This window comes from Lepisma saccharinum, chromosome 23, assembly GCF_977018435.1.
Source record: "Lepisma saccharinum chromosome 23, izLepSacc3.1, whole genome shotgun sequence".
In the NCBI taxonomy this organism is placed as follows: domain Eukaryota; kingdom Metazoa; phylum Arthropoda; class Insecta; order Zygentoma; family Lepismatidae; genus Lepisma; species Lepisma saccharinum.
In genome coordinates this window covers 21,345,949-21,372,604 of record NC_139251.1, presented here as the reverse complement: position 1 = coordinate 21,372,604, position 26,656 = coordinate 21,345,949, and the positions used below count along the sequence as shown (strand labels likewise).

The window sequence follows — 26,656 nt, the reverse complement described above, 5'->3', positions numbered from 1 at the left end:
CGTTAATGATCCAGGAATTGTATATATATTCAATTCCGGTCGGGGGATAGAATCAGAAAGTGTAAATGGATTCTGGACCGTAAAGAACTTTTTTTTAATCTTTAAAGCATTTCAATTTAGTCCCTGCACCTTTTTTTCGGGATCAATTTAAATACGGTCTAAGTTCGTCATTGAAATGTAGCAATATGCAAACTTGGATCGAATTTAAATTGCGCGCGAGAAAAAAAAAAGTTCCGGTTCTGTTATGAAACACAATAGAACCCTTTAGAATTTGTGTGTTCCAGGACCTTTAACAACCATGATAAGTTTCCGAACACTGGTTCATATTCTACTTCTTAAAACTTTAGGTCCAGCCTTATTAGCCTACCTGAGTGTCAAGTATTTTTTTTTTTTTTAAAAAAAGGAAGTTGAAAAGTAGAGCCTTCATAGATACCCGTAACAACCAATACCAGTCTCGGATTCAAAGTCCTTTCTGAGACACACACAGTTCCTAGCCGGTTCTCCGTAAATGTCCAAAGAGCTCCGTTTCCTGGGGAAATAATTAAAATGCCGGTAGCCGATCCGCATTCCACTTCCCCGCTTTTGCAGACGCCTCCCGGACTCTGTGAACCGCAAGGCCTTGACGGTCGACGACGCCTCCCCCCTTTCCCCACCCGAGAATAACCTCGACGCCAGTCTCTCCCTTCCGTGTGTACTGGATGCACATCTCATAATGTTTTCTTTTCATTCGCAGCAGGCGTTAATGTATTAACGAAAAGTTTTCCACCCAAGCGCGGTAGTCTTTTTTGGCTTTATCTCGGGTCTGTGAAATCTACAGCCTCGTCGTTTGTAGTGTAGATTATACAAGCGTACGCAGTGTGTGAACTACAGGGTGCCTGTGACTATGGGGCCACAGGCAAAAGAGCGTGCGCGGAACGCGTGTCCTGTGCATCCTACTCGCGCGTGGAGGGAATGGGCAGAGTGGAGCACGCTTTCTTATGCCCGAGTTGAACGGATGGAGGGGAAGATGCGCGAAGGTTTTGTCCGAAGGTTTTTTTTTGTTTAGGGTCTCTCTCTAAGCAGCGATTGAAGTAAAGTATGTATTTTTGGGATCCCTGGTCGAGCGTTGGGATGCTTCTACGACAGTGAGCTGGAGGAATGGTTTGCGAAAATTTTGCTAGCTAGATAACACCCCCGCGCATTCCCTTCACGTCGAGCACTGACCTTACTTTAAAGCTTCAATCTCTCTATTTTTTAAAAATAGTATTATAAGTAGCGTTCCTCGCAGCCAGACTATGATTTTTAGGGTTATAACTAGGGGGCGGATTTATATGCACGAAAAAAGCCAAAATATGTACTAAAAGATGCCAAAATATGCACTAAAATTTTCAAAACAACCCAAATTTAGGGTTCTGTACTCCTTACATGGGAAGTAAATCTATCAGTAAAATCACTGAACGCAATTATAGAAATGAAAGTGTGATAAATTGTGCTATTTAGTATCACCAAAAAATACTAATTTACATTTTTTATAGTTTCATGTAACAAAATGATTATATTACATGCATTCCTTTGTCTGGAGGCTTGCTCTAAAAACTACAATACTGCAATTATAATAATATAATATATGTACGTATCTTGTTGGAAACACTGCTCTTTTCGTTGCATTAATCAATATCTTATTCTTTTACATTAGCATTTTAATATACTAGACATTATTTATGAATGTTTTCAGGCAGCAGACTATTGCGATTGTCAGAAAATAAGTCTTTGCATTTTGAAAATGTTTTTTTCCATTTTACAAGATGCCACTGGACAGTATTTGTTCGTTTCATTTCTTGTGTTGATATCCTGATGTAAAAAGAGATTGGATGGACAAAGAGGAAAAAATCCAATCTTTGTCTGTTCAAAACTATCAACAAAATTTTACCATATTTTTAATACTTTATTTAAAATTCAGATTAACTGCATTTTTATTCAAATTAACAACACAATCATAAATTGCACATGGTACAACTACAAACATACAACATTGGTCTGGATGGCCTAATGCGGTGATTCAACACTCCGAATGTGAATCCATCACTTAACCGTCGATTCAAATCAAACAGTGCTGAATTGCTACATTTAACGTGCGGTTCTGGTGGCGATAGAGTTTGCACAGAGATAAATGTATTATAGGCAGGTATTGAACTCAGTCTGCAAACCATCTGCACTATGAATCCGTGGTTCGCACATACCGTAACATGGGAGTTGAACAAACTCTATTTGTACAGCGAGATTTAATGGAAAATAATGCACAACGGTAGACCAAAGTATAATAAAAGCATATTTTTTTAAAAACATAAATTGTGTTGCAGGTTATATACGAGATATAATTGTGACCATTTTCCTTATCAAAATTAGGGACTGTACTATATGCTCATAAAAACGGCATTAAATGTATTAATATGTACACAAATCCCACGGACGCTATCTCAGTTTCTATATAGGCTAGTCAATGAAGGACAAAAAAAAGGCCAATGTCGGGAATAATTCCGTAAAAGCTGAATTTTGGTCAGTTGTTAGAACACTACAAAATCCCAAAAGTCTCCGCCCCTCCTCGCGGTGCTTCCCTCCAGCCCCCCCCCAACATCAATTTCGCAGACTCTCAGTTATTGACCTATATCTCCGTAAAAAATCATCGTAGGCAGGTAATCTTTTTTTAAGTCTACTAGTAGTGTTCTAACAACTGACCGCAGTTCAGCTTTTACGGAATTATTCCCGACATGAAACCTTTATTGACTGGGCTAATATGACTGCCATATTTCTCCTTCCAATTACGCCGTCACCTTGTAATGAAGGGGTCCCTGGTTCGATACCTGGTGGAGGCACATAGCACAGTGTTTCGGATTCTACTTTAAACTATAGGTCCAGTCCCAATTAGCCTGCCTGTGCATAAAGTGGACTTAAAACAACTTAAAACAAGAAATCAATCAATCTTTCCGGTTACTTTAATACTAAAATTAGCACTTCAAATCACTACTACTTTCGTGGGGAAAATCATCCAAAAATCATGTTTAATCCGAACCAGTATGTTGAATATTTAGCTGCCAGCCATCGACAGACATAAATAATTGCAAAAAGTTAATGTATTTTTATCATGTCTAATTAAATAATAAAATGCGCTTATAGTGCATATCTTCATCTGACCATCGTTCCCTTAGTTTCTACCATCTTATTTTGTACTAAATAACAGAATGATCCTTCACTAGGGTATACAGCAGCATTGTCTGAAAAAATTAACTTAACTTCATAAAGATCACAGTGTCCAGGCCTACGCAGGAAACAAATGTTTTCTGTTGCCAAAAATGAAAGCTCTGTTTGAGCATGGTAAATTTGCATTTCGGCAATTTTCCATTTAAGCTGCCAAAAAGTACTCTAAATACCTGAAATGTATTACATCTTTAGAGCTGTTACTTCTTCTCTCGTTCGTCATTTATTGTCACTTCTGCAGTGCACACAGACACACTAAAAGATTTATCAAAATGTCACATTAACAGATAATTCTCAAATAACGCGACCCCAGTGTTGTCGCTGGAATTTGGAAATGTGACTCCCATCTCTGAAAGGTCGTTTGTTTTCTATCTTCGCAACCAGACCACCTGCAATGGCATGAGATGAGTTTTGGAATGTTCTTGACCCAACTAGTGCCCATGACCAGACGAAGTAGGCTGTTTTTAAATGCTGACTGGGAAAATTCAGCAGACAAATACGAATCGAATAATTGAATGAAAATTACTCCCAATATATGCAAATTATATGCACTATAAAGCTTTGCCAGACTAATCCACATCAAGTGAAATGGATAAATCCGTTGAGAGCGTATGATTTTTCCTTAAGGAGGAAAACATGCAAATATGCAAAAAAAACTGCCCCATAGTTACCGTTGAGAGTATCTAATGAGGTTTTATTAACACATAATAAAGCAAGACATTTTCCTCCAGTGCAAAATTGGTACTACAAAAAGTGTTTCGACTAGTACTAATTTTCATTCACCAGCGAATAGTGTCTTGTAATGGTAGCGTATAACGCCAAGAATTAACCTTTTATCGTGTATACCTAGAAGATATGGTGTTTGTATTAAGTTTGTGCATTTCGTACTGTACTTTTCTAGTTAATTAATTTCCCCCTAGGTTATTCTGCTGCATTACTAATTGAAATTGAAATATTTTTCTGTGATTTTTGCTTTTGCAATATAATCAAATAAACAGTCAATTTTCAGGTGGAATCGACTGATCTGTTCCAAGCTCCCACCCTTTCGCGAAGCACATGTTGGCCTATTTAGGGGAAAATATCATAAAAATTCGGTTCCTTCTTAAGGAATAAAAATTGTAAATATCTTTTGTTATGTTGTCTAGAGAAAGATGGAACTGGTTTCCTTTGCCACGAACAATAAGTGCATGTCGTGTTGACTTAGTAGAGCGTTGATACAAGAGGAAGCTGCGGTATTTCCTTTTTCCTCGCCACTGACTTCCGTCGTCCTGCATCGCTCACATTCCTCCTAGCTGCTGGCGGGGATGAGTCTCCCCATCACCCGAAGCACCTACGAGAGATGGCGTGGCTCTCCAAGGTCATTTACTCTCTCCAGACCAGGTGGTTTTTTGTGTCGAATTCTTCGGTTAATTCCCCCCCCCCCCCAACCCCACCTGAGGCGGTGCAGGTGCGCCGACACAGCCGAAAAGGAACGTGTGGCCAAGGATGGAAAATTCATCTTTGGGAACATGCGTTGTCATCGGCGCTCCGGGGCACGCTCTTCCAACAAAGAGAAGATCTTCATTGTGATGCTTGTCTTAGCTCCGGTCCAGAAGGTTCCACCAGTAACGACCGCTAATTGTCGTTGTGTGCAGCCTTTCGTCCCTTCCTCCTGTACCATGTCGGGAGATAGCAGTGTAGTTAATCATGCACTTAGTTTTCTATTACATAGTATTCCTTCGTAAGGCAACATTGTTTGAAATGGATATTGATGCGGGTCGTAACAATAAGGTCACGTTCATATTTCCGAGCGGAAAATGGCATTGTTCTTCTTAACAATCTGTAAGTAGAGTTTCCATAAGGTGACCATCTTTTGAGTGTCTGTCCCGATTTTTTAAAGCGTAAAACAAGGAAAATTTACCTTCATGTAGCAACACTGCCTCTGCCAAGCAGGGCGCAGAAAGCAGTAAGAAACAAGCAATGATATCCAGCCAACGCTGTTTCGAGCGGTGGAATCGACCACGGAGGCCACGTTTTTTAAAATAGACAATCGCCCATTTTGTCTTCCGCTCTGTCTCTCCCCTCGTCCAACCGGGGAGGAAACCCGATCGTCAGGAGGGTTGATGGAGAACGATCAGTGGTGTACGTAATACTGTCTTCCTTAAGTTCCTTGAGTATTTTGCTTAATTTCTAGTTTACAAGCTTGTTTTAATAGTTTCCATAATATTTAATGAGCAATTACCCGAAAAGTTACGCAATCAAGACTTTGAACGTACTTACCTTTTTACAAAAAGCGATTGATTGATTGATTTGTTTTATTTTATTTCGCCTTTTGTGCCACTTTGGCTAATTTGCGATGAGAATGAGTGATGATATAATGAAATTGATGAATGGACAGTCACAATCATCCATGCCCAGGCCAAGATTCGAATCCGTGACCCCTGGCGTCGTAGCGCGATGTGCAAAAAGGATGAGACATGGAACTTATACTGGGTATTAACATCGTCTATGTGGGTATATTTTAAACATTAAACAAGAGAATCATTATCTACATGAACGGTCAGTATGCGGATAAAGTTTTAAACCTGAAGACATACATTAGAAGAATTGAAAGAAAATATCAGGAGAGAAATTGAAGCAATTTCGGAAGAGGAACTGATAGGTGTTGGTGAAAATTTCCTGTAAAGATGCCGTAAATGTGTGGATTCAGGAGGACAACATTTCCAACACCTCTTATAACAAGGGACGTGCTCATTTTAATTGTAATTGTCAGTGTAATTGTAGGAGCTGATTTCATTACATACGTAGCTGTTCCAGTTACGCGGATGTTGCATCCAGTTTCCCAGCAGACGCGCTCTTACTTCCCAGCGCGCTAGCCGCCGCTTCACGGCCAACTCGCCCATGAAATAACTTGGTTTACCGGCGGTAAACGCTGTAACAAGGAGAATACGCCACTGTCCTAAGCGCAGTGACAGTTGATTTCCATTAGAGATACGACGCTTGATTGACGATAAGATTTACCTCGAGGAATGCCGCAGCACTTCTGCTGTCCTTAAGAGCCAGAAGGTCATTTCTTGCGATGCGAGATTTGGAATTAAGATAACACTTGAGATTGCGAGGAGGGAAGTGTGTGTAGTCGACAAAGCAAGGCGAGAAAAAAGGGCGTTGGCTTAGACAGATTAAAACTCTGATATCTATCGGATGACGTCAGAAATATATTTGCGGAGGTGGCCAGCAATACAATTAGTTTCTTGGAATTGTTTGAAAATATTGTTGAGCATTGTGCACTAGTTCTAACCAAAATAGTGAAAATTGCCGACATATAACAATGAGATTAAACAATAACATAATAAGCAAAGCAATGCCACATGCATTTTGTACAATCAAGGGCGTGTGAGAGGGAGGGGCTGATGGGTTGCTAACTTTCCCAAATAAAGGAAAGAAAAATTACTTTCGTGGACTTTAAACGCATTTTAAGGAGCATATTCCAACTGAATCCCTAAATTTTGTATAAATTATTCATGTTCTATATTGCTGCCAAGAGGTGTGTTAAGTAATCAAAGGGTTCCGGGGTCCCTGTGGAGGCACTTTGCACATTGGTTCGGATCCCACTACTGGAGGTCCATTCCCGATTAGCCTAGCTGTGCATAAACTAGACTTAACAATTTAATTCATGTCGTGTGTTAAGTGATTCGGAACCTTCTTGAAACTGCGGGTCCAGTTCCGATTAGTCTTATCTGAGCGTAAAGTGCGCTAACAGAACTTAAAATATTCAATTGGCACATATATGCCTTATACTTCAGTGACACATTAAATTGTATAAGCTGCTAATGTTGCACTTTTGGTACACTAAAATGCACAAAAAACACATTAGTCAGCACTTTTATCAGTGTAGCACTAAACATGCATCAATCAAGATCAGATGCAATCAATTGAAGGGAACCGATATATCACCTTTAATTCTGTCAATTTATGGACTTAATGTATTTCGAGCTCCTTGCATAGACTTAAAAGTAATAGAAATACTGATTCATCTAAACTTTATTTAAACATATTTAAATAAATTTGTCTACCAGTCAAGAATATCAAGGAAGTCAAGAAAAAGTCAAGAATATCAAGAAAGTCAAGAAAAAGTCAAGAATATCAAGGAAGTCAAGAAAAAGTCAAGAATATCAAGGAAGTCAAGAAAAAGTCAAGAATATCAAGGAAGTCAAGAATATCAAGGAAGTCGAGGAAAAGTCAAGAAATCAACAAGTAGGTCAAGAAATTATGCTTTTGCTCAATAGTGTTTGCTATTTTTACAGTATACGGTAGTGAACTTAAATTGTTATACGTATACGTATGGGATTTGATAAAATTGAATATTTGGAAATCTAAAATTGTATTGAGTTATGGTTAAGATTTAGTTGAATTTGTTTCTTAAGAATTACATTCTTGTATGCGTGAAGTTTTATAAAAATATTAAATTCCTCATCCAGGATGAAGTCGGAAGCATTCATTTTTACAGGTATTATTAACTAAAGCAAGTCTAATTCTCTTGTTAAAGTGGTTTTTTCCATTGAATAAAAATAATTTAATTTCTTAATTTTGCAACTATACCTAAGTAGGGGGCGATTAAATAAATGTTATGAAAAGGGGGAAAAGAGAGGTCACGAATTTTGGATTTGTTACTTTGGTAGACACTCCGTAAATGCTCCCATAAAAGATCCAGACCCTTTCAAAACCAAATCCGGGTTATTAGGAGAGAGACTTCCTGGAGACCCAAATCTCAGCCTGCTTTCCACGTAGTACGCTCTGGTCTGCATTCTTTCAGACTAACGAGGCTCTGGCGTCTGGACCTGCAGCCAGGATAATGCTCTGTAGGAATTGTGTTGTGCCATCCATATGTGCTTGCGATTATCTTTTCATCCATCTCATCGTATCACCATCGTCGCGATTAGCCAAAAGTGGCAAAATCAAATCCTAGGTGCACCTTTGTGTATAAGAATATATGGGTAAGGAGGCAATGTGTGAGGAGGCACAGTGTATTCGTATCAACACCCTAACCCAGGAGATCCCAAGCTTTTTCGTTTCACGGTGCCCTTAGTGTTTCAAGGTTTTCCCTTGGCGCCCAAGTCAGAATGTAGCCTATCTAAGACGTGCAACGCTCAATTAGTGTGGTTAGTTTGCTCGCCTTAAGTTAAAGAATAAACGCATATTTCAAATTGAGAAACATTTTGTGTAAAAAGTACTAAATAAGCACATATTTGGATCAATCATATCATTTCAGTGAAAATATTGGAACATTCGCGGCGCACATTTGGGAACCACTGCCAACGGTACAGCTCATTCTGTTGATGCTAATATTGATTTTTTTTATGGTGAATATTTTTTTCTTTTCGGGAAGTACAAACCTGAATGGAAAGTTAGTGTTTCCCGTTGCCTATCCGCGAATCTCACGCTGTGCACCACACACTGAGAAACACCATCCTAAGAGATGTTGTGCGGAGGAGCATTGATGTAATAAACTACCCTATTGGGAATTCAGCTACTCTGATAAATGGACCCAGTTATGTTGTGGGTGGTATTTTGGATTCAAGGATACAATTCGATTCATCTGGAAAAAAAAATCTCAAGGTTTCCCTTGACAAGAAGTTAGCTCGTGACGAGAAATAATCACCGAATTCGAAAAAGTTCCTCGTCTTCAATTTGTATTCGATGCCACTGCTGATATGCTGAGATAATGGTTGCAAAGGCTTTGGGATCTGATATTCATGAATTTTTTGGTTCGCAAATCTTATGTCGGACGAAATTTCGTAGACAACCTTGGCAGTTGTTTCTGGGAAACTGAATTTTCAGTGAAGATCGTAGTTGATTAATGCCCAGCTAAAATGTACGTTTACTGACTTTGCCATCTCATTAAATGCCGACCTCTGTGGCGGAGTGGTTAGCTCAGCGCTCTACGACACCAGGGGTCGCCGGTCTTGGATGTGGGTGTTTTTTGAGAGTTCTTTCATCAATTTCATCAAATCGGCACTCATCCTCATCGTCGCGATTAACCAAAAGTGGCAGAAAAAAAGCGACGTAAAATAACCTAATTCAATATCCCATGCATCGATCGTATTCGTACTCAAGCCGCTGATTCAGTGGAAAAAAGTGAATGTATCACACCAGCCTACACCAATTTATTTACTTAGGTTCAGTTCGAAGCTATTCTCTCTCCTAACCTTTGGTTCTCTAAAAAACAACTATAGAAATGATATGTAGTATATAGTAAGGGAGAAATTTGCAGTGGACTGGTTTGCAAAACACTTCGTAATTTCTACAACCCACAACGTACTCAATAGCCTGAAGAACAACGTTGCTTCGTGTAGTTTTTACCATTATCTGGCATGTCTGCCAAAATGGAATCCCCGGGTTCGATCCACGGTGGAGACTGATTCCACGTGGTTCAGATCCCACTTTAAGCTTCAGGTGCAGTCCCGCAGTTACCTATGTAATTGTATAAAGTGGGCTTAAACTGTGACAAAACTTTGATCACCATCAATTTCGAGCTTTAAATGTAGCTTGCCTGTCGAAACATGCTGTACGAATAAGGTGATCAGATTTTTGAAACAACAAGAGGAGACATTTTTCATATTTTCCAGAATTATAAACGGGACAACAAAATGTACACATTTTAATATAAGAACTGTTTTCGTCATAAATATAGAAGTTTGAAAACTAATTAAATAATAAACATATAAACCTCTATTATAAACCGCGCTGTAGTCAGACGTGACTGAATTGTACTATGCTATAGTTCATAGTAATAGAGAAGGTGCATTGTTGCAGTATTTTTTTGTCGATAAGTTATTGTCACAAAAAGAACATTTTGGCGTCCCGTGTTACGTTAAAAAAAATCGGGACAGGGAATCGAAAAAGTGACTGTTGCGGCTAATACGGGACGTGTATGAAAGGACGGAAAATATTTCGAGTTTGACTGATCATTGTACGTATATAATATTTCAATAATGACAGTCACACATTACATTAACTGTCAACGAAATTGTTGTACCTTTCTTACTGCTTTCGGAACGCGCCATTTTTTTAATGCTACTTGCAACAGATTCAGTGTGAAATCTGCGCCCTGAATATTGAAATGATGTCTTATTTCGAGGGTGTTAGGGGAAAAGCACTTAAATCAAAAAAATGCAATTTTACAGCATACAGTTTTTATGTTTATTATTTTAATAGCAAATATTACAGACATGACGTACATTTGTTGATTGATTTGCTTTATTTTACTTCGCTTTTTGCCACTTTGGGTCACTTTGGGTAATGAAATTGATGAATGGACACTCACAAACATCCATGCCCTGGTTGGGATTCGAACCCGGTACCCCTGGCGTCGTAGCGTGATGTTCTAACCACTCCGGGACTGGGGCCGGCTACATGCTGTACACGTTGGATCATCACTGTTTAGAATCTGTACGCATGCTCAATATAAAATTATATTGAAAATGTTTTCTTTAATTGATTCAACAGAAAATCACAGTTTGTGCCCTTTCCGAACACCTATATTTGCCAATCCTAGAGAGTTGCGTTTCGTTTTTGTATAATTCCCCTTTTCCTTTGGTCTTGGTTGTTTTCCACTTGGGAAAAGGATTTTGTGATGTTTCGATAAATATGAATGAGAGGGAGATTTCAGAGTCCACCTGCGCACGTTGCGGAACCCCAAGTTAAGACGCAGGTGACCTTGTGGAAGAAACCCACAGAGGAAAGGTTGTCTTTTATTTGTCAAAAGCTTCCTCAGCCGGCGGCTGGTAGTTATCCAATCGCCAATGTTTAATTATGAATCAACAGTTTGCTACCTCGTTTTGCTCTGTGGATGTGGAAGATAATCTTGCTTGGCAACAGTGTTGAGTGTGCAGCTTTGAGACATTTCGACTTCTCCAAATTTTTGGTTTATTGCGTAGGGATTTTTATTAGCTGATGTACCGCTCCATACCGTCCAAAGAAAAACCACCTACCGTAGAAACTCGTGAAGGAAGTGAAAATAAAGAAATAACTGAACATCGACGAACACATGGTTCCCACACGCTTGAATATCCTGAAGAAGCTAGAAATTTAAGGGAATTTGAAAAAAGTACAAATGTCAAGGAAATCTTAAGGAAAATCCTTCAATTGATAATTAATACTAATGTATTGTTCATGCATACTGTAATTATGTATTGTTCATGCAATATTTTTTTTTATAAAAAATAATATTTTTTGTTAATCATTAGTCAATACAAGTACAGTAGAGCGTCGATTATCCGAAGTAATTGGGGGACATGGGTGTTCGGAAAACTGGTTTGTTCGGATAATCGAACTGTACATGTTTATTTGCCAAAAAGAAGTACTGTACAGTAAATTTATTCATAAAAACAGGCATCTCTTTAAGTATGTATTACAAAGTAACGTACAAAGGCAACTTTAGTAGGAATATATAGTATGTGGTACAGTTTATTAAACAAAAATATGTACATATTACATACGCATTTTGCATGAACAATACACACAGTACACAAAATTAACGTTTAAAAAAATCCTTTATTTTGGTCTGTCTAAGCAAGCCTACACGCTTACGAGCAGCTAAGTCACGTACTTTTTTCATTACAGATATCTGAAAGTGAGCGAGTACACAGTTCGGTTAAGCGGTCGTTCGGTTGACCGACGTTCGGATAATCGACGCTCTACTGTATCACATAAAATCTTGCCCCTGATACTACATTTAAGGGTCAATTATTGTTGAGTTTCCCTTCTCGTTATTACCTTTCCACGTAAGGTAAAATTCCAGCAATTAGTTAAGTGGGATTCTAAATGTAAGTTTGGAGCTACAACATTCTAATTTTCTTACAGACATGTTCATGCACACTAATAGTTTGGTCTGGAAAATGTTGGTTTTCGTTTTGAAAACTGGGAAAGTCTGTGTTTGTATACACCCTGGTATTTCATGTTTCACACTTCTACAGAGTTTGAGGTGAATACGTATATTACATGTATTATATTTCTACATAAAATATGCTATTTGCGCTACTTTTTAGTTTCAATGTGTAGCCTAAAGGCTGGTTTACATTGGTCGAGTGAGGGGAAGAGTTACTGGCCTGTCTGCTCGTCTCTACCCTTCTATGGCGAGTAGCTGTTTACACACTTTCTACTCGACTCCAGCAAAGTGGGATAGTAGCTGCAGTTGTTTTCTGCTCTTTTCATAGAACGTTGTCGATTTTTTTCTAAAAAAGTTATGAAACTGTTTACACACTTTTTTCTCACGAGAAATGAATACAATAATGCACCAGGACATCTCTGGAAATAAAACTAATTTCTTTAATTTTTTGTTTTCGATCATTCTTGGTTGAACGTAAATTCCTTATTTTTCATTTTATTTCTCCTACGCCAAATACATCAAGTCTCATCTCTTCAACTTCATACACCCGTAGTTTATTTTGTTTGTTCCTATCACAGGCACAACACAACACAGACTCTCTACTGTCTTCAGAAAGTGTTGACTCGGTTGAGTCGATGTCCTCAGTGGACATCCACTCGACTGTTCTGACTACTGGAGCGAGTACTGGCTCCAGTGCTCTCCCCAGTTGTTTACACAGGGAGAGTAGCTCGCTTTACTCTACTAGCTCCAGCTACTCTCCCGTCTACTCGACCAATGTAAACCAGCCTTAATGAATGTACGATTGTGAAACAAATATCCATTTGATTTATCCAGAAATTTGGATTTTTAAATCTGATTTTTGCAGGCCTGTCACTTTCTTTCACTTAACCTGCTTATCCATTAAAACCATACGTCAAAAATTCTTGACTTCCACCATATTTCGGAAATAACCACTGCGACCCCTGCCCACTCTGGAAATAATTACATCAGGCAAGTAGTCATTATTTCAAAATAACTTTTTATATGTAGAATAATAACTTAGAAATGAAGGAAATGACTTCAAAAAAATAATATATTATGTTTCATATACTTCTTATTTCATAGATTTTTGTACATATTTCACATGTTACGGTGTAGTGTATTTACTGTAGGCATGGTGCTTTTATGTATCTGATTTTGCCACTTGTAAGATAACTGTAACTTGAGTGGGAATAATAACTTGTCCCAAAGTAAGACACGAAATTGCGTGTGGTCCTGTCGTGGGCGTGCTGAAGGGGCCAGCCTGTGGGCGAGACCTTTGGGTATTGCGCGATTTATGTTCCAAGGCGAGAGCAAATGGTCCTAATTTCGGCGTAAGGAGTTTCGCAAGGCCTTCAACTTGAGGTGGCTTGTCAATGCCAGATTGGTATCGGGTGAGATTTATGCTGGCAAATGAGCGGCCGAAATGGCGCCCGAACAGGGACGTTATTACTCGGTTCAGGAAGTGCGAGGTGTCCACTCAGAATTAGTCGACCTCCGAGAAGGAGTGGTTAGCACATCGCGTTACGACGCCAGGGGTCGCGTGTACGAATCCCGGCTTGGGCACGGGTGTTTCTTGTGAGTGGTCGGTCACTTCAGCCATTTCATCACCTCATCATTTATCCTCATCGTCGCGATATAGCCAACAGTGGCAGAAACGCGACACTAAATAACGAAAATGAAATTGAATTATGAACGGTTACGACGAGACGGGACTATGCACAGCTTCGTCAGAAAGAGTCTACCTCGTTCTTAGTCTCATGTCAAGTTGACTCGTTTTGTCTCACCTAAGGTTGCGAAATATACACAAAACAAATTAAAGTGTACATTTTTGCGCATTAAACAACCATATAGACTGTGTCTAAGTGAATTAAACAGCTACACTTCTTAGGCTGAATTTATGTGGGCCACCTGTATATATGGAGACCTCTGGCTAAGAACAATGTGTGTCCCTTGTAACGGTTAGGCCAACTTATATCATATGGTTAGTTACATTTTTAAATATATATTTTTTTTTACCACATAATGATATTAAAATGAAAAGGGGCGAACCCCCGAAATAACCCAACTTACACCCTCATGCGGTCAGGAGTATGCGCTTGGTCTGGTGACTTTAAAAATAAACCAGGACGTTATATCCGCGGCATTTTACGTTTGCCCCCTTTTCTATTAATTTTTATTTCATAATTCAGTATAATACAATACAATGAATAAAATTAAAATAATGGAATGTGCATAAAGTGACATTCACGTTGCCGCACACGCGATCATGTACTGTATATGATGCATATACTAGATCCGATGTTCGGGTAACCACGGAGGCAGAAATAGGAGAGAGTGAATCTCACATATTCCTAGTGACGTGAAGTTTTAGTTTTATTTTCCCCTAAATTTCGATGTTATTTTGTACTGCAATTCGGTGTTATTTTTCGCAGTTTAGGGCTAAATTCGATGTTATTTTTACATGCATTTTACAGTTTCTCTTATGCTTAAGGTTTCCACATTGTGTTAGTTCTGGAAAATTGAGACAAATTTTAGTTTTAATGACAAAAAAATAATTATGGCTTACTTTTTTGAGAAATGACCAAATTTCTTCCATTTGGAAAACTATTTCATCTCATCAGCCACTAAATATGAAATATATGTTGAATGATAACACCCACATTTTTAACACAATCATACACATCACATTTCCCTAGCAATACCAAAACATTCCTCTTCGACCTCAAAATACAGTTTTTTTATTGATGTTGTTGTTTTGAAGTCCACTTTATGCACAGAAAGGCAAATCGAGGCTGGACCTACATTTTAAAGTGGGATCCGAACCACTGTGACATGTGCCTCGACCGGTTATCGAACCCGGGGACCCCTCGATTACAAGGCACTACGCCATCGGGAGGCACAAATACAGTTTTGTATTCACACACATACACGGCCTCCCTCTCGACTCCGAAACACAACAGGTGCTTCTCCCTGAATATTTTCCCGTTCCTACGAAATCTCCCTTCTGGGAAATCCCCCCCTTTCCCCTGAGCGAAGTATATTTCAGGGCGAGGTTAGACACTGTCAGTCGTGTCTGCCCAAAACTGCAATAAGTGAAGCGTGATAAGTTTCTTTTGAATCGAACTATCACCTGCTAGACTAGAAATTATAGATCTAATAGCGCTTCAGGTAGTTCTTTTTGAACAGAAGAAATATTATTCTCAGTTTATATTGCATATTTCGCGGCGTTTTTCGGTGTTAAAGTGTAAAATTCGGGGTTATTCTGAAAATAGTGACATAATTCGAGATATTTCGCGATTCCGAAACACCGAAAACATCCCTCGTTTACCTACCCAAATACATTTTAAACACTTTATTTTGCTTTCCTCAACTTTTCGGTGTTAACGTTAAAACGAAAACTTCGTCCCTACTTATTCCACATCTATTCTGGGTTCGATACCCGGTGCATTGCATTTTAAACTGAATGCCCAGTCCCAATTAGCATTAAATTGGACTTAAAAACAACCCAATTAGCATTAAAGTGGACTTAAAAACAACCCACGTAGAATTAGAGTTAAAAACAACCCACGTAGAATTAGAGTAGAGTTAAAAAATTAGCATTGAAGTGGACTTAAAAACAACCCACGTAGAATTAGAGTTAAAAACAACCCACGTAGAATTAGAGTAGAGTTAAAAAATTAGCATTGAAGTGGACTTAGAAACAACCCAATTAGCATGAAAGTGGACTTAAAAGCAACCCAATTAGCATGAAAGTGAACTTAAAAACAAACTCAAGGAAACAAACATTTCTCACCTCTGCTGTCTGTATCGATAACCACGGTTGTGTAGTCGGGTGTATGGCTGCCACGCGGGAGACCCGGGTTCAATTCCGCGGTGGGTGATCTAAAACAGCTCTGGGGCTCAACCGACCTCAAATCAAGGTGTCCCGGGGGGGGGGGGGGGGGTAAAGGCGGCACGAGCGTGGTGCTGATCACATCACCTCAAATGGCCCACATCCTCTAAAGGTGCCTTCATGGCACGGTGAACTTTACCTTTACCTGCCTGCTGCATCGGTATTAGCTCAGCGTAAAGCGCTCCGTAGAAAAGCGACGTAGAATAACTGAAATAGGAAGAAATAAATGTACCGAAGTTGCCATAGTTCATCCCGAGAACAGAGTGGAGGGAACAGCATAACACACTGGTTCCCAGCCTCACGGTGCTACACCTCTTCAGGTTAACAACATCGTCGCATTTGTTGGGCGGGTCGTAGGAAACAATGGCCGGGCGTTGAAGTGGCTGGAAGGAAATAGCACTCGGATATTGTTATCCGAACCCAGCCGATCTTCAAGGCCACGGGGCAGTCGGCGAAGGCGTTCTTTTTTTGTGTGTGTGTGTGAATGACGCAAAGCCGTGGACGAAAGTTGGGCACCCTGCTGCGTAATCTCATTTCCAGACACCTGCTTTTGCGTAGACTCGGTTTTTGTTTTATTTGTAATGTTGCAACAGGTAGCAACGGATAGTGACTTATAGGTTTATCGACAATACTGTCAATCCGCCATTCTGTGAATAGTTCATAAGTTGCTTACATAATTTTGTGATCTTTCTGTTTGTACAACAGCATAATTCGTCGCATGGGAACCATACGCAACTCCTCTGAAGATATCCATTTGAAGTAAGATTGACATATTTCCACCATCTCCTACTTTACTGACTTTTTTTTTAATCAAACATATTCCTAAGAATACATTATTTCCTCCCTCCTAAATCTAAATTTGATAAATGGGAGTTACGTCCGTCTGGTCCTCACACCACGAATTGATCTGTATTGTACTTGAAAGAATGCCTTTGAATGTCCAAATGATTTACCACGGTAGTTGAAAAATGTTCAGTATGTAGCAGTGGCGAATCCTGAAAAGTTTGAGGGGGATGCCCAACATATCTCACCGTATATATTACAGTGTTTTTTTTTTTTTTTTTAAATCACCGGAGCTTGAGATTATAAGGAGATATCTTGGACTCAGCATACGCCACTGATTTGAGACCTACTCAAGTCGGAAGGAAGGAATTCTTGACTGCCATGCGGGACAGGTGGAGTGATCGTTTGGAGGTGGGAATTTTTCCATTATTGACCGGCTCTGGGGTTCGCTCAGCCTCCAATAAATGGATATCGGGAGATAAAGGCGGCCGGAACGTGGTGCTGATCACATCACCTCCAAAATAGCCGAGATCGAGAATGTGGGCCCCTACCCCCACATCCCCTAAATGCGCCTTCATGGCACGGTGCTATATGCAAGGGGTAATTTACTTTTAGAAAAAGATAACGTGCTCCCCTGTGCAATGCACCTCACCATGAAGGCGTATAGGGTGTCTGGGGTTAGGGCCCCACACTTTTACATGTAAGAATTATTTCATGTATCTCAATGTGTTACAGCCTCAGTGGAGAATGCATATTATATACGTCATCCATTCTTCAAAGTTGAGACTGGAGGTTGAATATGCTGCGAGTTATTAAATTTTAAATTATTAAAATATCATAATGTTATTGATAAGGTATGGTTTGTAGGTTTATTTTTAATTGAAATTTATTTTAATTTCCAGAGTGCCTTTCCGGCGGGGAGCTGAGATGAACGGCCGGTGACCTCCGGAACCGTCAAGTGCCCCTCCCCGCCCTGTGATGCGGCCTCTCCCCCATGCCTGGCGCTGAGGGTCCCCCCGCGAGCCATGGCTCCCCATCGCCGCCCCCCAAGCGGACCATGAGCTACAGTGACAGTGTATTGACTCACAGTGATCCCAGTGGTGGTAGATGATCGACGGCCACGCGAGCAAGGTCGGTGGCCAACCCCTGGACGTCCCTGCAGACGTCGCACATATCATGAACGAGACTATGGACACGAACCCCCCTTCCGGCACTTGGGGAGGGGGGCCCACCGCCCACTATCAACATTCCCCGGCCCTGTGCCACAAGGGGGGCTTGAAGCTCCCCGCTACCCCCTCGCCTGTGATTGACCCCAAGGACGTTGTTGTTTCGGCGCCCACGTCTTCCCAGCCGCACGGATTGGTCAACCACGACAGGAAACCGACTGTCCCGCCGCCGCAGGCAGACGACGGTAAGTGGCAGCTAGTTAATTGTACGAGGGTTGATCGATAAATAAGGTACCTTTGACGTGTATGTGATCGTCTTGGAAATAATGTTTAAGGTGGTCTCGTTCTTGATGTAACGAGAACCATCTATACAGTGGAATCTTTTTATTCTATTTTTTTTAGATATTTAGAATTAAAGTTTATTCCCCTTGAAATCGTCTTTAATAATAATAATAATAATAATAATAATAATAATAATTCAAACTTTTTTCGTGTTTCCTTGGAGTTCGAATTAAAACAAGTCCACTGTGTATAAAGGTCCTTCCATACCTGAATGACCATATTACCTTATTTATTGATGAACCCTCGTATATATACCTTTAGTATTATTTTGTCGTATGAAGTTACACATCTGTATGCACAAACGCTGTTCTCACTGGCCTGGAAATTATATATGAGTGGAAATAATGGAAAAGTTGGGCAACTTTGAAATGCTTCCAAAACCGGAAAATTCCGGGGAAATGGAGCGTATTTTGCTCTCAGGATTTTGGAATGAAGTAAATTAAACTTTTTCTTGAAGCAGCTCCATGATGAGGGAAGTTACAGATACAACATATAATATTTGTTATTGCAAAATCTAGAGGTTTAGGTGAGAGGTCAGGCAGCATAAACTTTACGACTAAAATTTTCTCTCAACTTTTCTGTGTAAAGGCTAATAACAAAGTAGAATAATTATGCATTGAAGTATACTAACTGTAGGTTCTTCTTTAAAAAATGAAAAGCAGATATTCACTCATCTGCTGGTTCCAATTAAAAAAATCATCCCAAGGATATGGTGATAATAAATTTGTAATAGTTCGATCCCCGGCGGTTTTTTCCCACCTGTTCAAGCGGCTCAGGCGCCCACCCAGCGTCGTATAAAGTGGATAGATACCTGGAGGAAACTGGTGGGTAAAGGCGGCCATGATCAAGAAAGTGTGGAGCCCTAACTCCACACCCCCTTTGCGCCTTCATGGCGTGGTGCAAAGCACAGGGGAGCACTTTACTTTTTTTATAGTTTATAACACAGTCTGTATTATCGTATAATAATAACCCTAATCATTATTATTATGTCTGCTATTCAAGTGTTATTAATGGCCTGAACCCCTCCTCCTTTTTTTACTAAAATTTCTGGCTCCGCCCATGAATTTAACCTGCGACTTTGGGCTTGAAACGCGTTCCGCTAACCACTCAGCCACGAGGCCATATTTGTACGGCGGAGAGATAGGGTCGGTTACGAATAGTGTTCCGTCCACGGCGGCAGAGTGGTTAGCACAGCGGGGTTCCAGTGTTCGAATCTCGACATGGGCATAGGAGTTCTTTGTGAATGTCCCTGAATCAATTTCATCACATCGTCACTCATCCTCAAGGTCGCGGTTAGCCAAAAGTGGCATAAAAGCAACGCCAAATAACAAAAGAATAGTGTGTTTTTTCGTTCAGTATTTTCCAGGTTTTCGAGAAGTGTCCATTCATTTGCCAGTGGCATCAAAGAATCGTGACGAATTTTGAAGAAGTGGCTGTAATCAGTGGAAGGTCGCATTTATTCCTGTTCACCGGCGGCTACAAATACAAAGTGGCACTGTTGGGAGGTCCTTTTTTTACGATGCGGGGAAAAAAAGGGTTCACCTTGCCACGGAATACATAAAGAAGCAGCTTCATGTTTATTTAATCAGTTCTGAAGTTCGAAATAAGGTTCGAGCCTTTCGTGAAACCATATTTATAAACCCGCTCGAACTCGCTGAAGAGTGAAAGTTTGAATAGCTTGAATAGCAAAGTTTATTTTAATTCTTCAGTTCCTGAATTTAAAAATGGTGCGGCTTTTTTTCTTCTTCGACCTCTTTGCCTTTTTCTTCTCTTTTTGTGTGTGTGTGTGTGTGGGGGGGGGGGGTGGTCGTGCACAGGGTGATTCACCGTTGTGAACTTGAAAAGAAAGATTGCGATTTTAAATAGAATGGATCGAGTGCTTTTTCCCAAGCTGTTATATTGTCTGTAAAACTGTGTGCACATTATTTGGGTGAAATCACACGAGTTATAAGCGGCCTGTACGTCCATGGATCTTTTCATATGGAGGATGAATCATGTAGGGATGGTACCGAGAAGAGAATGGAACCATCAAAAAATATCCCCACCCAAAGGTTTTATTGAAAGCACATGAGAATGAAAACTAACTTAATTTAACCAATAATTTTGAAGTTTATTAATAGAGAACTAACTATACTGTGTCTTGGGAATCCGTGGAGCAAGACCATGCGGTAGTGAAGGGGAGAAAGCTAGTGGGCAGAGCAAGGCAGTGCGCGCTGATGCAAACTGATGGTAGTTGCAGCCACGTTTTCCCCTCCATGCCCTCGCTTCCACTCATGTGTTAATTAGTCGAGTCAGTACTTGTCCAGATGCATGTACACACGCAAGAAAATTACTCTGGGTGTTGAAATAAAATTGTTTAGCAGAAATAGAAAGAAGCACAACCATCTACAACATTGCCATCAAACATATACGTAATAAAATACAATTCAGTTCTTGTGTATGTATGATGTAATTCACGTCGATTATCTGTGTGAAAGGATGTCAATAATAGGCATTCTTATCTACAGTCACCAGTTAATTGATACTTTGTTTCTAAAATAAAGAATATTGGCGACACGAGGCGTCAAACGGAAAATCGTTAAGAAAGTTTGTGCGAGACATGCTGTATGTACTTGATATTTCCAGACTCGAGACGAGAATGATCTTCTACGGTAAGATCTCGCCTCCCAAGTGCCATTCCTGGATCCGCCACTGAATCGAACCCGGGTCTCCGCAAAATTACCTTCGCCGAGACTGAATTTCCGGAGGCAAGATCGTACGCCACTCGAAGTGCTGAAATGACAAAAGGTCGTAGAAATTATAATACAAATAAATATTACTTCATAGATAAGGAACCTCAGCAGCATTCATGGGCTGTGTCCGAAAGATACGAAGAGTAGACTTGAAGTATAGTCTTGACGGAAGCGACGTCACCTAGTGCAGCTCGAAAGCGCCAAGTACACGAGCAATCGAGACCACAGCGCGGGAACGCATGGTTTCAGGCTTGATCACGTGACTTCTGCACTCGCTGTTCATTGGTTTGAAATCACGGAGGTAGAAAACCAGCAACACAGAGTAAATATACGTTATAGACCAGCAAGTTGGTTGCAGTTATTCTAATGTGTGCAAATGTATGCATAATAACTAGAGCCCGGAAGTTTGGCAAAATGCCTCTTTTTATCTACTGCATATCTGTATATTGATAAAATTTTTCTGGATATACGTTTCTTATGTTTTTTCGAATGTTTTGGAAGCCTTTTCATTTTGCCTATTTTGGACCCCACTGCCTATTTTTAATTATAATGCCTTTGTTTGCCCCTTTTCAATGAAATATGACAATTTTTTTAAAAAAATTATTTTTCTCCCAAAAAACGTTGTTGGCATTTATTTTTCTTCCGTTTATTATGTGAATAATTTTCGCCTTATTTAAGTAATATTGAACTCACGCATGTTTCAACATTGCTGAAGGAGAAAAGTGTGAGAAAAAAGTATTTCATGCTGAGTTAAGATATTGCCTTTCGGTTAACATTTCTTGTGCATGATTGACTGCTGAAGTGGACAGGTAGATTTCGAACACAAAGAATATATTTCTGAAATCTCCCTCTCAAACCCGAAAATTTCAGGAAGTTGCGATTGAACTTAGTTTATTTCCACAACCAGTCTTGACGAGATGGGCAGTTATAAATTAAGCTAACAACCTTCAAAAAATCAGTGAGGTGATCGATGCTCTTCCAGAAGATGAAGCGGCTTCAATTCGTGAAAGATCATTTTCTATTATGAAAAACATTCTCTCTGACAGACGACTATCAATGAATGTTGAGAACTTAAAAAGCACCTTGTAGTTATGTGCAATCAAGACGGAAAAAATTGAAATGCTCTTCCCAATTTAGATTTTAACATTTTGCCAGAAATTATGGATAAAAGTAAGCGACTTCCAAATGTGCCTTTTTTCGGTTTATTTTGCCTTTTTTTCATTTTTACTGCCTATTTTTCACATTATAAATGCCTTTTTGCCTGCCTATTTTAACGAAAATAAATGCCTGAACTTCCGGGCTCTAATAATAACATTTGAAAATGCTATGTGATTCCTATGGTGAGAAACAAGTGTTTAAAACGCGGGGAAAACAACGTGTTGTCAGTTTTATCTACTGATTGTATTTGGCGCTGCAGTCGAAGTGCAATTCGAAAGCCAGTCCACAACTTCAAGACCGAACTGAGGATGTTGGCTTAAAGTACGGTCTTGCACCTTTCGGAGACAGCCATGGTTGCCAGTGTAATGGCCAAAAACCGTTTTCACACTAATCTACCTGCCCATTGAAAGTTTTATACGAATAAATTAATGGACCGGCCCTCCCTTCCCGAAAAGAAGCATTCCTACCTTCTGAAGTTTTCCCTTTGTGGGCCTTGTCACGAGATGTGATGGATGGCGGAGGGGACCTTGCGACGGATGAATCAGCGGAGCGAGTGGGCGAACTGGATGGCTTCGTGCGTGACCTTCCACAGCGGGGCACAGGTGCTGCTGGAATTCTTGTTCTGGTAGCGACCTCATACGTGAGGGACCACAGCGCTCGCATGGGAATGGTAGTAGATTGTTTGTTCTATTGCAACACACATGGCAGACTTTACTCGTTTTATGTAACCAGCATGGACGTCAGGAAAAGGGGGGGGGGGGACAAGGGAGGGCCATGGCCCCCTGGAAAATGAATGTCCACAAAAAAGTATATATTTCACACATAATTTCAGTTACAGTAATTCATGTTAATTTTTATAAGGTCGTTGAAGGAACATGATAATTTCAGACTCAAGCAGTGTTTTTTGATGGGGCATTATAGGGAAAAATATGCCTCCTTGCCCCCTCCCCGGGGAAAAAAAATACCTTGCTTGCCCCTCCCTGGGAAAAATCCTGCGGACCCCTAGCCTAACCTTTGTGCCCTGCCGACATTATTATTAACAGTTTTGTTATCATGGTACTTCACTGCCACTAATTGCATGCTCTGTATAACACTTGTAAACTTTAAAATATAGACACATCTGATTAGAAATATTCAGTAAACTTACTTTTAGTTCATAAGCACCACTTGCACTGGGGTGCGCCACACAACACTAATACCGTACACACACAAAAGGAAAAGAAACCGACACTACATTACGGTAGCCACACTGGCCGCTAGCCGAGAAACAAGGATGTTGATTTCAACCCGTCATTATCCCTCCACTTACTTTCAATTCTTGATATTCAAAATGTTTACATTCGTTTCTTCGAGGAACAATTGTTTATATTCGAGCACTGTTACGCGACCTCAGAAAATATGGTTATTATTATGTTAGAAGTAATTTAAACGTTAGAAACTCCTTCTTTCTGCCTTGTTTCATGAAATAAGCAAGTAAAAAGACTTGATATGTTTTATTTTGTTATTATCATAATGTTAAGGAATTTTAATAGTCGATGATCTTCGTCACTTCTGCCCTTTCGCCGTCTCATTTTTGTGCCCCTCCTTCCCCCTCCCCCCGGGACTTGCGGCCCCTATGGTATAGCCTAGTGGCAAACCTCTCCGTGTCTGTAACTCGTGCAGGTACATCATATCCACTGTTTTGCTCAATGTATCTGAAGTGAGCATATCGGTTGGTATGTTTTGCTGTTCAGCACTGAAGGTCGAAAAGTATTCGAAGTACCACTTTGACCGAATAATGTGTATTACTAGCTCTCCATCTGCAAAATAAAGCGTTATCTACGTTGTTTGATCCCCGAGATAAACGCATTTAGGGGTAACTCTTTCTATTGACATCCAAATGTCAACCTCCCATCCACGTTAATTTCAGTTTTTTAAGTCAACTTTATGCGCAGGTAGGGTAATCGGGACTTGGCCTACAGCTTATAGTGGGATCCGAACCACTATTTTCCTCCACCGGGTATCGAATCCGAGGTCCTGACTACGTTTCCACTACGCCCTTCCCCTTAAGCTCTGGACTGCATTTTGCATACTATAGTGGGACTCTGGTGTCTGCACTCGGAGCAAGTATAATCCTCTGTGGGACTAGTCTTTTGTACTGTCCATGTTTCACGTGTGTTTGTCCTGTCGTCAATTTCATCTTATTTCATCCTCATATTCGCGATTAGCCCTAAAATCATTTTAATGTAATCGACATTCATCCTTATTCTCTCGATTCGGTAAACGGAAGCGCGACCTAAAATTGGCAATAAATCCAGTTGGTGCCGAGTTTATGCAGCGTAATCGCGATATCCTTGAATTCATAGGCGTAAGTTGGCGAGCCAATGGGACACTTGATCCCCAAATTTTTTCAAGTTATAAAATTTACAAAAACAGTTATTTAGCAAAATAGTCTTGGATAGAAAACTTTTATACTCTAAAATTAGGTCCATTGTTACGCCCATTCTTGAATTTTCGTTGCCATGTTTGTCCAATAACTTCCTGTATTAAAACTTTGGGATCACCCTGTATTCGCTCTCTTCGAACAGCAGGCGACCTGCACGGCCAGGTTAAACAGTGCCAACAGCGAGCCCAGACTGAAAAAAAGAAACGTTCGATCGAAAACACGTGTTGCTCATGTGAGCGAGCCAAGAGAATGGGCGATAAAGTGTGAAGGTCGAGATTTTTTAAAAGCATGAGAACGTTGCAGTTAATTGAAATGTAGTTTTCCTCCGTTAGGTCGTGGGAGCTGTTGGGAGAAAAGTTCGTAGCCATTCTCACTGCTCTGGCTCTGTGGAAACATCTCGTGCTGGTTCGGTTCATCCGCGGGTGTTCATCCTTTGTAATGGTTCTTTAATTTCTCAGACCTTTTAGCTTCCGTCATGCAGTCTACCAAGATTCTTCCTTTTCCTACAAAGTTGCAACAGTTGCTTGCCGACTGAGTAAATTGTAGTCGCATGCAAACGAGGGACGCTCGGATCTAAATCTGTGATGATTCGAAATTCTGGTGGTTGATTCGAGATTTGGACAGGGAATCTGAGATTCTATATTCGGACGGGGGATCCGAGAATCTAGATTCGGACGGGGGATCCGAGAATCCAGATTCGGACGGGGGATCCGAGATTCCAGATTCGGACGGGGGATCCGAGATTCCAGATTCGGACGGGGGATTCGAGATTCCAGATTCGGACGGGGGATTCGAGATTCTATATTCGGACGGGGGGTGGGTCAGAGATTCTATATTCGGACGGGGGCGGGTCAGAAATTCAATATTTGGGGGTCCGAGATTCAAGATTCAAACGAGTGATCCAAGATTTTAAATTCGAGCGAGGTATCAATGATTCTAGATTCGGACGGGGGATCCGAGATTCCAGATTCGGACGGAGGTTCCGAGATTCCAGATTCGGACGGAGGTTCCGAGATTCCAGATTCGGACGGGGGATCCGGGATTCCAGATTCGGACGGGGGATTCGAGATTCTATATTCGGACGAGAGGGTCAGAGATTCTATATTCGGACAAGGGGGTCAGAGATTCTATATTCGGACGAGGGGGTCAGAGATTCTATATTCGGACGGGGGGGTCAGAGATTCTATATTCAAACGGGGGGTCAGAGATTCTATATTCGGACGGGGGGTGGGTCAGAGATTCTATATTCGGACGGGGGCGGGTCAGAAATTCAATATTTGGGGGTCCGAGATTCAAGATTCAAACGAGTGATCCAAGATTTTAAATTCGAGCGAGGTATCAATGATTCTGTAGAGCTGACAACTCTGCACTGTAAAAAGCCATGTCAAGAATCAGCAATATAAGGCCATGGATGTTCCCAAGGTAAAATATTCCGGAGGTAAAATAGTCCCCCGTTCGGATCTCCGGGTGGGGACTACTTTGGGAGGTCCCTGGACTAAGGATAAGATCTACATTAGGAATAAGGATATTAAATTAGGCACCTGGAATGTTCTGAGCCTTTACCGGCCTGGGGCATTTCAGTGTACAGTTAATGAGATAGTTAAGTATAAATTAGATGTAGTAGCTGTCCAGGAAGTTAGGTGGCCAGGAGAAGGGAATTGTAAAACTAAAAATTATACTTTTTTCTATGGTGGTACTGAAAATCATAATTTTGGAACAGGCTTTTTTATAAATAATAGAATTATCTCGGCTCTTAAAACAGTAGAATTTATTAATGATAGGATATCATATGCAGTTTTACAGGGTAGGTGGTGTAAAATTATTTTAATAAACATACATGCCCCAACGGAAGATAAAGATGATAATACTAAAGATGATTTTTATACAGAGTTAGAACAGGTCTTTGATAAATTTTCTCAGTATGATATGAAAATTCTGTTAGGTGACTGTAATGCACAGATTGGCAAAGAAGAGATATTTAAACCCACGATTGGTAAAGAAAGTCTTCATGAATTAAGTAATGATAATGGTATAAGA

The 26,656-nt window shown here is 40.3% G+C and overlaps 1 protein-coding gene across 3 annotated transcripts in view; it reads left to right on the top strand.

The window, feature by feature from the left end:
• Window positions 1–26,656, top strand: part of Hr39 (Nuclear hormone receptor FTZ-F1 beta) — a 220,871-nt gene that overhangs the window by 136,796 nt on the left and 57,419 nt on the right. For all 3 annotated transcript variants that reach the window (XM_083144545.1, XM_083144546.1, XM_083144547.1), the window contains one exon: window positions 17,699–18,207. In XM_083144545.1, coding sequence (XP_083000671.1) covers window positions 17,904–18,207 — 304 coding nt within the window. In that variant the 5' untranslated portion in view covers window positions 17,699–17,903. The remainder of the gene's footprint in view (window positions 1–17,698; window positions 18,208–26,656) is intronic.